Source organism: Zosterops lateralis (assembly GCF_965231275.1).
Source record: "Zosterops lateralis genome assembly, chromosome: 8".
NCBI lineage: Eukaryota > Metazoa > Chordata > Aves > Passeriformes > Zosteropidae > Zosterops > Zosterops lateralis.
The window spans coordinates 9925103-9941925 of record NC_139768.1 but is presented as its reverse complement, the minus strand read 5'-3'; the positions used below and the strand labels follow the sequence as shown (position 1 = coordinate 9941925).

The 16823-nt window shown below is 40.1% G+C and overlaps 1 protein-coding gene across 3 annotated transcripts in view; it reads left to right on the top strand.

The window, feature by feature from the left end:
* Window positions 1-16823, top strand: part of MARCHF8 (membrane associated ring-CH-type finger 8) — an 85120-nt gene that overhangs the window by 53239 nt on the left and 15058 nt on the right. For all 3 annotated transcript variants that reach the window (XM_083865871.1, XM_083865869.1, XM_083865870.1), the window contains exon 3: window positions 7476-7526. In XM_083865871.1, the coding sequence (XP_083721997.1) occupies window positions 7476-7526 (51 nt within the window). The remainder of the gene's footprint in view (window positions 1-7475; window positions 7527-16823) is intronic.

Below are 16823 nucleotides of genomic sequence, written 5' to 3'. Positions count from 1 at the left end.
GTGTGTTGGCCTCTAGGTTGACAGCCCTGTTGTGGTGGGTAATCCCTGCTTAATTTAGCCAACACAGCTTCATTGGCTTCAGTGTTGCACAGCTGTCCCATTCTGCACAGGGATTCTTTAAGATGTAGATGTTCTTTTGCTTCTCCCAGCTGAATGTGTAGTAAATGTAGATTTCCATGTGCAAAGGCAAACACGTTTTTCTAGCTGACTCTTAGTACAATTTTTTCATCTCTGTTTCTCATGCCTTAAGGTAAATAAATGTTTTTAAAACTACCTACTACCACTTGTAGCTACTGAAATATTTGTCTTCTGGTCAGAATGTTGGTAGTGGCTCAGTCAGAGTCTTTGAGGCAGCAGTGTGCCCAGATGGCCAAGAAGTACATTTAGAGTGTGTTAAATCCTGTGTGCTTTTTCAGCCTCTAGCACTGTGCAAATTCACAGAATTTCTGGGTCAGTGAGAAATGGCCATCTTGAGTCACTGTTGTTCACACACAAATGTGAGCAAACGGAATGGTCCTGACAGACAGATGTGTCAAAGCAGGAGATAACATACCTTGGCTTCTTCAGCTCTAAATTTTTGCAGGAAGCCCTGAAATTCACAATTGCAGAAAATATTCTGTTGAGACAGGCTATGAGAGGCTGTGGTTAATGGCATAGGAGGCTGGGGATTTAGCCAGGTGTTTTAAAGCACTGCCTTACCAGGTTCTTGCCATGCACTGGTGCTGTAATAGTGTAGTGATTTTAAACATTCACAGCACCAAACAGTGCAGAACACCAGTGGGTGCCTGTGAATGATGCTGTGCCCAGGAGTGGTCTTCTCCCTAGTCTCAGGTGGCCCACTCTGGACTCACAATAGTTGGCTGCATCCCATGGCATCAGGTGAGGCCCTGTGTGAGACCAACTGTGCTTCCTTGACAAAATGATATAAAATGCACCTGGGTTGCTGGTTAGGGTGACCTGCTACATCTCAAGACTTTGTTGCCTTTGTTTCTGGCATCAGGGTGTGAGTTTTGGGGAAAGAGAAGGTAGTTGGCTGTATATGTGCTTTCTCTAGTTTTGTAGGGTTTTTTCCAGGTGGAGCAGGGGACTAGGATTTTTTTAATTAAAAAAGCTTTAAAGTATGTAAATGTGGGCATTCACACATGCATGTTTTTTAATTTTTTTGAGGTATATAGTCAGTCAACATGCGTGGAATTTCCTGGATAATTAGTCAGGAACTCTGAAGAGTCATTTAATAAAAGTCTTCATTAATGTATTTATGCATTAAAAGATTCTCATTCTGCAGTTCAAATGCTCTATCTCTTAACTGAAAAGTATCTTTTCACTTAGGTGTGATTTTTATTTTTTTTCCCAGAGCTGTGCTTTTTTTAAGGATGGCTGAATATGTTGCTTTTCTTAGACACTATTCTTAGTGAATTCTCTGAACTTACAAACAAATGCTCCTAGAAATGTAATGTGATTGAAACTCTCCAGAACATCACAATTTAAAGTCTTACAAGGATCTTGATCTATCCTGTGTTTGGTTCAGTAAGTTTAATGGCATCTGTAGGCCCTAGTCAATCATTTACATAAATTTCTGTGATTATTCAACACTGAGTTTGAAATGCTTCAAGGAGAATATTTTGCTGACTTCACTAATAAAAATGTGAAGGTAAAATTTTGGGACAAAGCAAGCTGGTCTGTACTGATTAGGTATTGCTAAATAGATACGATATCTACAAGTGCTCTTTCAAGAGTTCTTTTGTCATGTGCTTTTAGCCGTATCATGTTAAATGTTAACAAAAATACCCTGAGCACTTTCCCAGCATCATTTGGGAAGTGATTTCTCTGATTTCTCTAGGGAACATTGTTTGCCCTTATGATCCGAGCAGTCAGAAACAGGTTAATAAGAAATCATGTTACATTAAGATGTAAAGGGATGAAAAAAAGGTCAAATCTGTGAGCAATATAGAAACTACTTGAAGTATCAAGCTTTCTTTGGGCAATAGACAGTTTTCTAGTGTTGTTCTGAATCTAGTTTTAGATTCAGGAGGCCTTTGTAACCTTGGCTAAGAGATTAATTGGTAATTCACTGTTTTAGTAGTATACGCCCTGCCCAAGGAGCAGGTACCAAACATGGCCTGATCATGCCATGTTTTGGGGTTCACAGCACACACTGCACCTGCAGGGCCCTGCAGACACTGGGAAAGGCCAGCTTTTCTGAGAGCTCTGCAGGCTTCCCCTGTCTGCTGGCAGCTTCAGAAATTCCAAGTTACCAGTTGCCTAGAGGGTTTTAATCTGTGAATGTTTAAAATAGTCAATTGATTTGGCATATTGACATGTTTAGTGTACCATGAGAATTCCAGCAGTTGCATTAAATGCAATTACTTTGTGGAAGATAGAATGTTATTCCTTTTAATGTGTTTATAATTGCAGACTTCCTCAGTGCCTGTCTCTTTCTTTCTGCTGTTAAATACACAAAATTGTTTGAAATGGCATTTTTACTGCAAGCTTAATGTGTACTACTTCCATTATCAAGAAAGGTGTATATTTTTGGATCATGTCTTTTGTAGTTCAAATGATTTTTTTCCCTGAGGGAAGGATTCATTTTTTTTGTGTTGCATCACATAAAGTCGTGCATCGATTTTAGGCAGGTTGTCTGGCAACAGCAAGATAAGAACATCGGTAAAACATGTTGGGTGCCAAACTTTACAGTCTATTCTCTTTGTTTGAAATTGGACACATGGCATGTGCATGTAAAAAAGTATTCAAATTGATAAGATTTTAGTGAAGTGTACCAGACTGATGGTCTTGTACAGAAATAAAAATTTGCATTTCCAAGTGAGGCAGCCTTTGGTCATCAAGAGGAAAATATGTATCATCTTCAAACTCGGAAGGTTAAAGAAGGAAGATGGAGGTCAGGTGTCCATTTTGAAATAGCAGCTGGAGATACAGGTTATCCATTATAGGAATCACTTTTCAGAGTCTTTGGAAGTAAAGCAAAGCAACACAAAACCCAGAAAAATGGTATGTTGAACAAAGCCATAGAGAAGAGGACCTTTTTCAAGAGAATACTCCTTTCACCTTATCCACCATCTGGCTGGAGTCAAGAAAGAATCCAAGCATTGTATCTCTCTTGTAGTCCTAGGACCAAACTGGCAACCCCAGGCACAGAGCAGTACACAACAAGTAACCGTATCTGTTACCTCCATGCCTGACAGGTTTGTTTTGTATTGGGCACATCCATGGAAGCTCTGAGAGCTGCTCCTAAGGCAGGCAGGAGATGGAGCACATGGTGGTTTCTGTCCACGCTAGGCTGCGGGCATGGGCAAGAGATTCTTATTTAACTTCGACATTCTGCTGTGCTTGCCTTGTTCTTTGAATTTCTTCTCTGTTCCATTCCTTGTTTGTGATCTGCTAGCCTCCTTGACCCGCCTCCCCAGGCCCCAAAGGGCGTGGCCTATTCTTTGAATTCCTAAGTTCCTTGAACTGTGCCATTGAAGCCATTTGGCCTCCTTATCTCTTCCTTTTGTTGGCCAGGTTTTTTTCTGTTAAAGCCATGTGATCTCATGATTTTATATCTGTTGCTGATGTTTTCAGGCACAGCTGTAAGTTCAGTGCCTGGAATAAAGCTTGTTAACTCTCCTGTGTTTTGCTTTCAGGCTTATCTTTTGCCTTCAGGTTGTTTTTCGGAGTTTGTCTCCCACTATGTGAAGTGGCTTAATGTGAATATGAATAAACAAGTTAGAGAGCTCTCTGAGTTATCTGCAGTGAACTTGCTCTAGGTTTTCCCCTATGACAGATCTGAAATCTTACATTGGCTTTCTGCACTTATTCATGGATTGCTGGTGTCTGGAAATCAAGTGGGATTATCCAGTAACAGAAGATACTGGAGTAGATGCAAGGGGCATGATTTAGATTCCTGTGTGCTATTTACACTGTGTCTCCAGAAAGGCAAAAAAAGGAAATAGGTGATGTGATTTCCATCACCCTTTTGCTTTCAAGTGTCAAGTAAACACTGCACAAGTATTTTCAAGTTAATATGCCACAAGAGGAGTGATGCAAAGCATAGATACCATTAATGTTTTTTGACTAGTAGCATTATGGCATTATTTTTAATTTCATTACACTTCCAGCTGTGTATAAAAATCATTGGTGAATGCTGATGATAGTTATTGCTCTTCCACAATGACCTGGTGACTGCCAAAGAAATAAAGGTCACATTCAGATGATAAGATGCAAAGTACCATTTCTTACTGAAGTAATTAAATGTTAAGTTCTGTCAGTAATGAGATCTAGTGCTGACAAAGCTTTTGTAACTTAACAATCCACTGGTTTTGACAGATGAAAGAAATAATTGCAAATTATTCTCCCATTTCTTTCCTCTCATTCTGTCTACTTCAGACAATTAAGTGCACTTGTCAATATCAGTAGCAGCAGCAATTCCTCTCCCCAGACTAAAATCATATGTTCTTTTTATTATATATTGTTCAGATATAGGGTTGCAGAGCAAGATTTGCCGGAATTCTTGGGAGAAGTTGTCAGGAAATTTGACGCAGTCATGAAACCTGAAACAGAGTAGAAAGTGCAATGTGTTTGCTTGCCTTTTAAATAATTTTTATCTGTTTAATATTTCTTTTCCTCATTAATTGTGCCTGCTATTAAAATCTACTGTAGTAAATTTCCTGTTGATGTCATGGATGCACTTGTTTTCTGCAGCTAAGAAACAGAGATGTTAAAAAGCACTTAGGTGCTTAGGAGTCCATTAGGAATATCACAGACCCCTAAATATATGTGTGCATGCACTCTGTAGCCCTTAAGGGAATACTTTTCAAGACTGATTTTTTTGTTTTAAAATGGTCATTTTTTCAATAACAAAACCAATTGTTTGTAGTCATCTGCTGACTGAAACCTCTGATAGGTATGTTTCCAACAGTAGATGAATAAAGATGAAATGTGCATCTGTCTCTTGGAGGCTCCTGGCATCAATCAGATAAAATCAGTTCTGGGAGCAGAGGCAGAGAGACAGGTTTCTGTGGCAGCAGCTAAAAGTCTGTTTACTCTGCATCATCTACTGTGTTGTGCAAATACAGGTCTTGTCTTCCAGCCTGTCATGCTTATTGAATTTTAGCACATTCTTTTCAGCACAGGTGCCTGTGTAAGTTCAGTCATGCTCCCTTGCAAGCATCTTCTTCAGCTGGACAGGAGTTTTTGGAGGGGGCATTGAGTTAACATGAAGAAACCTCTTCTCTGTTTCATTTCATCCTTGTCTTTGACACCTTAGGCTGGATTTGAGGCTGTCACCTATCTTCCTTCAGGGAGACTTGTCACCCAAGGGTTTCACTCTCCCTTGTCTCACATAGCCTTGCTCTGTTTGCTTCCCACACATCCCTAGAAGGCCAAGCACAGCCTGCTTCCCCCACACCTCACACATATGCAGTGGCAGGTCTTTGTGCTTGCCAGCTTGTGTTGGTCTCTTTTCCTCTTAGCTTGAGAACATGTTCCTGCCCCTTTTTTTCTTCCTCCTGTCTCCTGTAGCTTCAATGAACGTGGTTTTTTTTTTTTTTTTCCCTGTTGCTATGGTTACACTGCCTGTGATTAAATCAGCTGGGCTCTCCCTTATGATTGGAGCCAGTTCTTAGCCATACAGGTTCTGGCAGTAGTTCTGTCCAATATTAGTCATTGCATAAGCATTATGTCCATATTTTTGAGGGTCTTTGTGTGTTGGTTTCTGTTCCAGGAATTCTGTTACCTGTGTAACAAAAGCTCATAGTCATCTCAAAAATCAAGCTCAGCCTTACAGTGTACAAATCTGGCATTCTGATACTTGCTAATTTTTACTTTGGCCATTGTCAAAACTAGCATGTGGTGTTCCCTAACCACTTCTTCTCTTTTCTTCAGAAGTACTGTTTTACTGTCTTCTGCATACTTGGATTCCTACAGGAAATATCAGAACACTGCATTTGCTTCCTCATGTTTTTAATGAAGGAAATAGAAAAAAAATTGTATCAACTGACATAGTGGCCAGGACTGTGTTGAGAGGCAGCTGATGGTGTGAGGAAGGGGCCCCTTACTTTTGTAAGTGCATGCTAAGGTTTTGTGCCATGGCTTCTCTTTTCTCTTCAAAAAGCTTTGAAGTTGCTGTGGAGGATGCAGTGTAGGAAGAAGTATCTGGGAGCACAGAGATGTCAAAGCTATGAGTGTAGCATCCGAATGCTCAGCCAGCCAGGCTGACTTCATGTGGGCTTTAGTCATTGAAGGGTCACTTGAATTGTAGCAAACCATAGGCAGGAGGTCTAAGACCAGTGTGCTGATCTAGGACTAACACCAATTGACTGACAGGGAATTTTTCACGTCCCTGTTTGTAGATGTAGGACTTCTGATCTTAATTTCTGTCTAATCACTCACTGCCCAGAAGACTAGAAGAGTATGCTGTTAATCAAAGTGCTGTTAGGTTAAATTCTCTTCAGGAGTAAATGTGAAAAAGTTTGTTTCCTAAAATCCCAAGCAAAAAGATGCATTTCTAGAAGCCCTTACAGAGCTTAGAGCCCACAGGAAAATGTACTAACTTGGCCTTTTTGTCAGAGAGTTTAAATCGGTTTAAATCTCAAATCTACTACATCCCAGCTTTACAAATTTAGAGAAATGTAGATCTGTAACTGAACATTACGACTTGCTCTGTTTGTAGTACTTGTTTAGGAAAAAGTATTTTTCATTGGATTTTATTCAGAAAAGTTGTTGCAAAGCAATTTCGAGGCTCTTCCAAGTGAAGCAACTGTGTCTAGTTACAGTTAGGGTAAACTGATGTTCAGAAATCAGGTATCCTTAAAGGATGAAACACCTTACTGAAACCTACACTTAATTTTTGAAGGAGACGAGATTGTCATCCTTATGTGTCAGGGTCCACACACTGAAAAGTGAATAACAGATAACAATCATTACTAATTTAGTTTTTGAGAATTGCAGCTTCCACATTTCCATCTTGTATGATATTTCCAGTTTAATTCTAAGTTCTGTATTAAAAGGAAGTTCCTCAATAATTCTGCCCATATCCTGAAGTGATGTTCATGTAGTTATTCACAAGTGTTTCTAGACATGACTATGATATTTTTGTTTTTCATTAAACAAGAGCTTTCAGCTTTATTGGTTGGATGTTTGCCTGTAAATGTAGATGCAGGTCTTCATGATGCTGAGTAGTATCCTTTCCAAAATAGATGCCATCTGAGTAAAGGGCTTTACACTACCCTCAGAGAAAATAAATAATTGTTGTAGTATTTGTCAGTTTATACATACGTTGCTTGTGTGATTTTCTGCAAGGTTAAACAAACAAAACAATTCAGTGATTATTGTAAATCAGGCTGATGTCAATAGAAGCAACATCCTTAAATGCTCTAGCTGTAAGACTTTCTCCATGGAGTTTGGTTTCTAATACCAACTTTTAAATATTTTCATAACTGTGACTGGTTGCTGCAGTGATGCTGTTCTTGCTCTTTCAGAATGAGAAGGCTTTGGGGCATTCCGTGAGCCGCTCTAGTAACATCTCAAAGGTATGTTGCTTGATGTAACTTAGTCTTTGATAAACTTGGGGATACTGGTATTTCTTTCATTTCAAAATTGGGTGATACATGTGATGATGTGACCAGCAGAAAATGCTTTTTATGCCTGTCATTGATAGTCACTCCTGAAACACTAGAACTCTGGTGTTTTACAGACTCTCTTTACAGGTCAAATGAAATGGAAGCTACAGTAGGTTTTCTCTTTCACACTGTCAGCCTCCTTAGCTTGATAGGAGCAAGATAGATGACAGATGCCTGAGATCTTATCTTGGAGGGAAAGTGGCTCCAAAAACATCACTCAAGTATGTTTTATAAGATCAAGTTGTGTAAGACATGTATAGCTGTGCATCCCGTAATATGTGTAGGATATGAGGTTAAATGGTATTCTACAGTTACTTCAACACTGAATTATTTTTAAGTGCCATGAGCTTGTTATCAGGACATGACTATGTAAGTATTTTTAAATGTTTGATTTTACAGACCCTGGTCATGTAAGGCAAGCATGATGCTCCCCTCATTGTAGTCACTCTTCAGCATAACCAGTGGACACATCCAAAGCATAATTGCTTTTTTATGCCATTAGGAAAAAGGTATCTTCTGTCCAAGATAATTATTGAAATGCATACCCTACTTCTGCATTGCAAATAATTTTTTTTTCTATTAGCTGTAAGAGTCACAGTGTTTTGCTTACACAAGTAGAAATGTTTAAAGCCTTCACGTAAGCAAGGCTGTGCTGGTTGAACAGTACTTTTCATGGGGTGCATAAGCTTCAACTCTTTGTTGCCACAGTTTAAGTGGCTGCTCGTAGTTACTTTTAATGAAAGAATGAGCCATTATGGCTGCAACATAATAAGTATTGTGAGTATTTCTAGATTTAAGAAACTGTTCATTACTATCTCCAGCAGAGGAGACAGCGTATATAATATAACAAATCATATAAATATAATAAATAAACCATGTAAAACATAATATTTGGTTTATATGGGCACAGACAACTTTCACTCTGGAGCCAAAAGACAGGATTACTGGGTGTCCTGAACAATGAGCAGGGCAACTGCCCAATGCACAAGGTATTGACTAAGCTGTAGGTGTTGTTATCATGGATTAATAAGAGATCATTTTGTATTTGGCATCAGAAAAAGTGCCTTCATATAAGGAGTTTGGAAATAAGAACTGTGTGAGTATAAATTCTCATGTGGGTTTTTCTAAAATGGGACTATGCTTAATCTTTTTTACCCTGGTTCTTACCCTCTTAGGGATCCTTAATTGGATTTTCAGGTTTTGTTCAGCAGAGATACTAGTTTTGCCATTAAGCATCATTGTACTTTTCCCTGAGTGTCTCAAATCACCACAAACCTTGGCAGCAGCACTTTGGTACCCATATGAATCTGCACAGTTCATTCTTAATTCATCAAGAACTGATCGTGTGGCAGTGTCGTGGGAAGGACCTTGCACTCTGGCAAAGCTCTCCCTGGGAGTGCTGGCAAGTGAGACATCAATATTTACATTCATCTTGAAATGCTGAAATGTTCGACATGACTGCTGTGTGTTCCAAAAGCTAAAGTTCTCAAGGAGATCAAAAGTCAGTCTTGCCAGTTTAATTGAGGAGATTTTTGGTTGCAAAGTGAGCTTCCCAGAGGTGTTGATGTTCTTACTGCTCCTGTCTCACCTCTGTCTGATCCATTCTGTTCACCTTCTTCACTCTGGAGATAAGTTCAAACAAGGGCAGAGAGTGAAAGTCCCATTAGTGAAATCAGCCCTTGGTTTGCCTGCACGTCTGAATGCTGCCTTGTGCATCCAGGCAGTTCAGTGCTAAACTGCAACAATTATTTTGTGGTTGACAGGTGTTTTGGCTGTTGCAAGCAATTTCAAGTGACAAATCAAGAAAGAGTGTAGTAGTGGAGTGCTGCATGGGAGCTTAAGTACTTGGAAAAATTTCCTTTAGTTTTGAGTTTTAATAGGAAAGTGCCCTTTTTTTTTTTATTGTTCAGAATACCATAGCAACCTGGCCAGTAAGGCAGATTGGATACATGTAAAGGAATAAGTGTGGAAATGCTTGGCTGTCTGTGTAGCCCTTTCTGAAATCCACAGAACTTGTTGATCTTAGACCATTTAAAGAGGAGCCTTGTAACCAAAATTGGGTTGAATCAATTACATGCTGCATTTCCAGATATGTTGAAATGTGTGTGTATGTGTGTACAGAAATAATGGTCATGCTTTCTGCAACTGACTGTTTCAAGTCTTTGTTTTTCCACCCAAATCTAGCTTACAGCACAGCAACATAGCAAATCTGCTACAAATTCTTGGCACTGACACTTGATTCAGAGCCTTACTGGTGCTGATATGTCATTACAAACCCGCTGTGATTATTACTGTGTATCTTTCCACTGCTCTCAGTTGCACAGTGCAATTTGAGTGGAAAGGATTGAGTCAGAACTCAGCCTTTAGCCAAGAGAGGATGCTGTGTAACTTATTGTGACCAAGGAAAGCAGTGCTCATGGGCTAAAAGTGATCAGGGAGAGAGGCAGACAGATGGTGTTACTGAAAATGTAATCAGCTGGTAGAGGTAGCAGGACCTCTCTGAATAAAGACCCCCAGTGTTGGGGCCAGGTGGAGCTGTCCCTCGGGAGAAAGGGGCAAAAAGGCAGTTCTCCAAGAGGCAGATGCTAAGAGAGGCAGAAGAGATGCTAGTACATGTGAAGCCAAGAAAAAGCAATCACCTGAATGCTTGGCTAGGGATGGAGGCCAGAAAGAGCAGAAAAAAGGAGCAGGGAATAAGATGTAGGAGGATCTTCATATGGTGCCACGAGGCTATGTGCAGTATGTTGCACACTAGGGGATGTGGCATTCCTCCAGGTCCTTCTTTGCTTTTTTGGTATATATATTTCAAACATTCCTTTTAAATCTGCTATATGTGGAACATTTAAATTGCTGAAATCTTTTATATTTGTTTTGAAATTAAAAAAAATAAATTAAAGGCAGATTGAATTGATTTGGTCATGGGACTTGAACACAGCCCATTTTCCCCAACTTGCCCTGTTCAGACACATAAACAGCACTGATGCTGATTGAAATGACCCCAGTTGGCACAAGGGAATACAGCCCAGATCCACATCTCAGCTGTTTACCCTAAGCCAGCATTTTTTCCAAGCAGCCACTGATTGCTGCAAAGTGCCTTCATCATACAAACCCCACAGAGAAGTAACTAAGCTTTAGAGAAGCTGCATTCTCTAAATATAGAAGAAATTGACCCTAACTAACACACAGCTAGTCACTGGGAACAGCTAAAAGAGGGATTTTCACAGCAGTGCTAATTCATGCCCTCCGTCTATACATAAAGGAATTGTGCTTACAAGCAGAGGAAATGAGGTCACTTACAAAGCTGGTCTCTAAACAGTTATCCTTAAATTAGTGGTATTGTTTACCTTTAAAGTGTCTGATATATCCTGAAACTGTTGATGTGATGTCTGGAAATACCTTCAGGGCATCTGTGCGCTGTTCTTGTCATCTGATTGCTTTGGAGGTTGATTCTAACATAGAGGGGAAGCGCTTTGTAGTCTTATTTTCATAGCCCTTCAAGGGATACACTTTGAAAATGCTAATACTGGGATCACAGTAAAGGAATCAAAAGTGAACTCCTTAAAAAATGTAAATGCTTTGTCTTTTCTGAAGGCCTGTACAGTTTTATCTTTTGAGCAGAAGCACGGTGTAAAGTATTAGATTATTCTTAGGCTGAATAGCAGCCAGTGCACTCACAAAGTGGTAGCCTAAGCTTGCTATGAAATTTAAAATCCATTTAGGCTGTTCATCAGCTTGGAACAGATTTAGAAAAGCATATGAATACACACGTCCACTGTTGCCTGAAGCTTTAATGGATTCAGTGAGCATTTGTCTGTAGAAAAGTAGTCCAGGTTTTTCAGTTGCAGAGCTTAGCTATCCTGTAGTCTATCAGATGACCAAGGCTTATGAAAAGAACTGTTTCTCAGAGGTGTTCTGTTCAGGTACCTGAGCCTGGGGGTAGGGAAACACAAGTTGCTTTAAAAAAACTCTTCTACTGAGGTACTGAGGAAAGGAAAAGGCGTGAAAAATTGTATAGAGTGAAGATGAAAGTATACTCCTTCCCCAAGCACAAAGCAAGTAATCTCATGCTGGAGCACAGTGCAGTCATGTTTGTAAGGAATGTGATAGTCTCCCTGTGCCGTGATAAATTCCCTCTCCTGGGACTGGATTCTTTCTTCATATAGGTATGAGGGCACCCCACTAAGGAGGAACCTGCAGGGGTTTCCTTTCCTCTTTTGTTCCCTCAGTCCATTCAAGGTATTTTGAGGAAAAATTTTTAAGACAAAAAGCCATATATAGTTTTTTCTTATTCTCCCTGCAGAGCCTGTGGAGTTGTTCCTGGGTTTAGTCAACATTAATCCTGTATTATAGGCAGGTTGTATTATTCTTGGGCAGATTTTGAAGGGATAGATAGCCTCCTTTCTCTAGTATCTTTAGCTCTGGAATCTCTAGAGAAAGTTCCTGACAGAATCCTTCTTTGGATTTCTTTAGAAATAATAAGGGAAAGCTGACTTCAGCTTTGCTTCTAGTTCCTAGACATAGTTTTAATTATAGTCATATACATTATCTAAAGTATGGAAGAAAGTTCTTCCAGCAGGTGACTGCTGGTTCCTATCAAATTGTTGCCAGAATTAGATGGTGGAGTTGATCATCATGAAATTTTCAGATGCCTCTTTCCCGTATCTCCCCTACGGTTTTTTAATCACTCTCCATTTTAATAGTTAATCTTATCCCTCTTTAAAGACACTTGATTTTAATATGCACTGGAAGTCCATATGGCATGGGACTGGTAGGGAGAACTTACTGGAGAAGATCAGAAGTTGCTGATGGTTGATCCTGCCATGTTGGTACAAAGGCTTTCAAAAGCAGCCTGTCAGCAGGGCTGTCTGCCCATCACATCCCCCAGTCTGTCCGCAGGTGGCCTGTTCTGCCTCTCTCATGTGTCAGGTTTATAGGGTTTGATCTGCTGCAGTGCTGCCTGGGCGTGTTGGCACCACTGGAGTCCTCCCTTGGCACATGTGAAATGACACAATCACATCTGCTGTACTGGTGAACTTCAGAGCCTGTACAGCTGCAGTGCACTTCAGCAAGAGCCATCAGCCAGCACATACATGGGATACAGCACTTGCTGAAAGTACTCAGGAGTGCATAAAATAAAGGCGAGCCCATAAGTCAAATGCCAGGTTGAAATTTGAGTTGTGGAGTGTTTCACTCCTTGCTCTATTGCTAAATTTGTATTTGCCTGAGCTCATTGTTCTGAAGTCCCTCTCGATAAAAAAATTTAAAATTGAGCTTCTTTTCACTCTTTGTCGCCACGAAAGAGAGTTATGTTCTATTATTAAATGTGCATAGTTCTTAATATGTTAGTTCCAGATCCTTAGCTGAGACTTCTAGATGTTTTTGTTGCACAAGCAGTAGGGTCACATTATTGTTCCTAATCATGTGGCGTCTAGAAATTACAAAGTTTGCATGTGTGGGGGAAAAAAATCTTCCTTTGTTTCCTTTAGACTTCCAATCTGTTGAAAAATTCTACAATAGTTGTTTCTAATTTCTTACCTTTAATGAATAATTTAATTAAATTTTTAGAATGTGACAGGCCCTGTTCTTTAAAGTGAGATGAAATTGCTGTTACTGAAGTGCAGCCTGGAGTGGAACAACAGCAACTATACCCAGAAGTGTCATCTCAGATAAGCAGGTTTTCTTGAAATACACCCAAGCTATTAGCATGTTCACTATGGCTTACTTCAAAGATGCCTTTATTTTCTTAGACAGGGTAGGGTTTTTTGGGTTTTGATGTGTAGTGTGTAATCAAAAGTATGTAATAAGAAATGACTGAGTTCTCTCACCAACAGATAACTGTTCATGTGGAGGCAGAATGAGCATATATGTGTATATATGCATAGATACCTGCATATACGCACATAAAAAATATGTATGTTCCTGCTGGCAGCCCTTCAGAGAACTGTAGGAATCCCAGGAATTGTTACCTTCAAAATTGCTGTGATTGTCTGAATACCAGTGCAGAAGGCCGTGCTGTGACCTCAGTGAATTGCATTAGATGGGAATGTCAATATACACAATTAACTATTGACCTTTAGTACTGAGCTATTTTAGGCAACCACTCGGGCTGTACAGAGTAACTTACAAGCGCATGGCTCCAAGGCTCGTCACTGGAGGTGGTGTTCCTCCGTGCAAAGGGCATGACAGTCCACAGAGTTTCAGCAACTGATTATGGGGTTAAGAAGAGTCAAATTCAGGCTGTCAAGGCTTAGGCTACATGTCACTTATGAACATGGCAGAAACCTTCTATGAGAGGTTCTCTAAAACGTACTGCTGCTGTTGTCATCATAAATAGCCAGTTTGTCCAAAGGTGCCGCTACCTGGGAAGCTGCTGCTGGGGCAGTAAGGGTGGTGTGTGCCAGAACCTACAGAGTGGAGAAGGCTTTGACTGCTTATTTTCCCAACCTCTTCAGAGCTGAGCTCTGTGTGGGAGCAGCATCAGAACTCCAAGAGAGCTGGATCTGCATGTTTCATTCACCCGTTACTGCCTTTTCTTTGCCCTGTTCTGTCCCGAGACTTCCTGTATTCTTTTCTGTGGCACCTCTGAAAGCTGCTGTGTCTGAGTCAGTAGACCCAGCTGGGAGGACAGGCCAGCAGCAGTGATGTGTAACCCTGCTTGTAGATCTGGCCAAACTTGGTACTTAGATGTTTGGCAGCAGCTTGTGTTTTACTGTGCTCTTGTCAGGTAGTTGTGCTTCACTGTTAGAGACTCATTGCTGTCACTGGCTGATATTCCTAGGGAAGTGACTGGCATTAAAGCAGTGGTTCATGGTTTTACCTCACCTCACTATCCCACTCTGAGTTGCAGAGCAGCTCTCTAAAGTTTTGTGAGCAAAAACATGGAATGAAAGAAGGACAGACTGTGAGTGACTGGAGTCATGACTCATTGAGCCATGGCTTTTGGTGGTAGTCACAGCTTGCATTCCTTTGAACCAAGGGTGAGGCGTTACTTCCTCCAGTGATTTGTTGTTCCTTTTTGTGGTGCCTATCCAAGCGCGTTAATTTCTGTTCATATTTTGATTGCACTTTCATTGTGTATGAAAATAGAGAACAGTACCTTTCATTCTGAAGCAGAAAGATGGAGGGGAAAGGAAATGTGCCTCAGATGCTGAGTTTCTGCAAGCCACCCTGAACAATACTGGCATCTAGAAACAGAATACTAAGCTTGAAACGAAAATGAAATTCTACAATTTCTTTTTGGTCCTAGCCTTTTGATTTCCCAAGTGGCAAGACTTTCAGCACTCTTGGTACCAGACAATTGGATCAAGAAACCAGTAACATGGTTTTGGAAAGGAAATTTTGGGTCATTGATTCTAGTTCATCTGCTATTAGATTGTCACATCATATATTCTGCTGTCCTTTTTTAGATGAGTTCATTGCTAAACTGAAGCAGCTGAGAGATTGGATTCATTCTTTGCAGCTGACCTTCTGTGATTTGCTCATAACATAAAACCTGAGGCAGATTTATTAACTGATTTGTGACTTCACTTCCAACAATATATAGCTCTGTCTCCATGGCAGAATGCAACATGCTGTTTTACTGGTTTAAAATTTTGGTTTTAGAAGATTGCTTAATATGTCTTTTAAACTATTTTATTATTTAAGTTTTATTAATTTTCATTTGCAGAGTGAAACAGTTTATCAGTAAATTAGTGTCACATCTTTCATTAAATTGTCAGACTTTGAGTTAAAAAGAAAGTTCTGCACAAACCCTTATAAAAGATAGGATATGGTGTCAGGTGTACCTGCTTTTAGGAGAGGTTAAGCATTGAAGACAAAACAAATTTCCAACAAATACCTGAATACACATCACTGCATAATGGGAATCCTGTATCATTAGCATGTGCAAGTGGTGTAAAATGTAAAGAATTGTTGTTTCCAGGAAAAAGCCAGTAATTGATCTTTGTCTTTAATTTGTTTTGTCACAGTCATTACATAGTTCAGTTTGCTTTCTGGCACAAGGTTATTCTGCTGGGTTTTATTCTATACATGTACCCAGCTTTGGGTAAGATGAGAAATAAGTTACGATGTCTTACTAAGAGTTAAGAGGCATGTGTCTGAGTCTTGGCCAAGTCTTGCCTTTGATTCCTGCAGACCCAGCTGTAAATGGATACCTGTTTTTTCAGTGTCTGTGCACCTGAGGCACCCTAATGTGAGGGCAGATACATTGCTGTCTATAGCGCTGTTGACTAGAGAAATAAAACCGTAAATTATGAGTTCTGTGACAAGGAAGGTGATTGTTTTATCTGTATTTATAAAGTAGCATGTGTATCTATCTTCTTTTACAAAGAAATAAGAGTATAATGTGTGATAAGGAACCTTAGTTTTGCTATGACAGTATAAAAGCATGTGGCAGCCTTGTTTAAATATACAATAGGGGCTTTTAATAAATTAAGTATAGAATTGATGAGTCCCAAGACAGATACAGTGTGTGTTTCAGCATGATCAAAGCAGTGATGACTGAGCAGCTCTGATGTCTGAAGCTGAAGCACAGGGCTGGGCACAGCATGCTTCTGTGGCAGCACACCTTTTGTCACCTGAGGTCTCCCTGGTCTGTCTGTCTGCAGTTGCCTGACCCAGGTCTCTGCTGGCAGTGCTGGTTTCTGCACAGCCCAGTATAGAACTGACATTTTTGTTGCTCTGCTGATTGCATTGTTCTTTCCTGGGGTTCAGGCTTTGCTGTGCAGATCAAAAGAGCTGTAAACCTTTGTTTGAATGCTGAACTGCAAACAGTGTTTTGCAGTAGTGGGTGAGCAGTGCAGTCTGTCCAGCAGCTCTGGAACATGAAAGACCCAGCTTTAAAGATTTTCTATTATGAGGTTATTAATGCAGGTCTCCTCCTTGTCAAAATTTCCAGGAAGAGTTGAGAAGTTTGTCCAAGTGATGTGCAAGATACAGCAGCAGCAAAGGTCTTTAATAACACCCAGTGGAGTCACAGCTGAGACAATGCTCATTCTTAGCACATTGATTTTAGATTTGTGTATTAAGTGTTAAATATGCTAAGAGCTTCACTTTGTTTTTGAGTTTGTTTAGCTAATTCAGAATTCTTCAGGTATTCTGTTTCTCACTGTGCTCTTGTTGTGACTTACAAACATGACTGCTGCCACTCCTCTTCTCCAGGTAGATGGAAGATCCTGTTCAAGTAAGAGCAGGATGAAAGGCCTCACA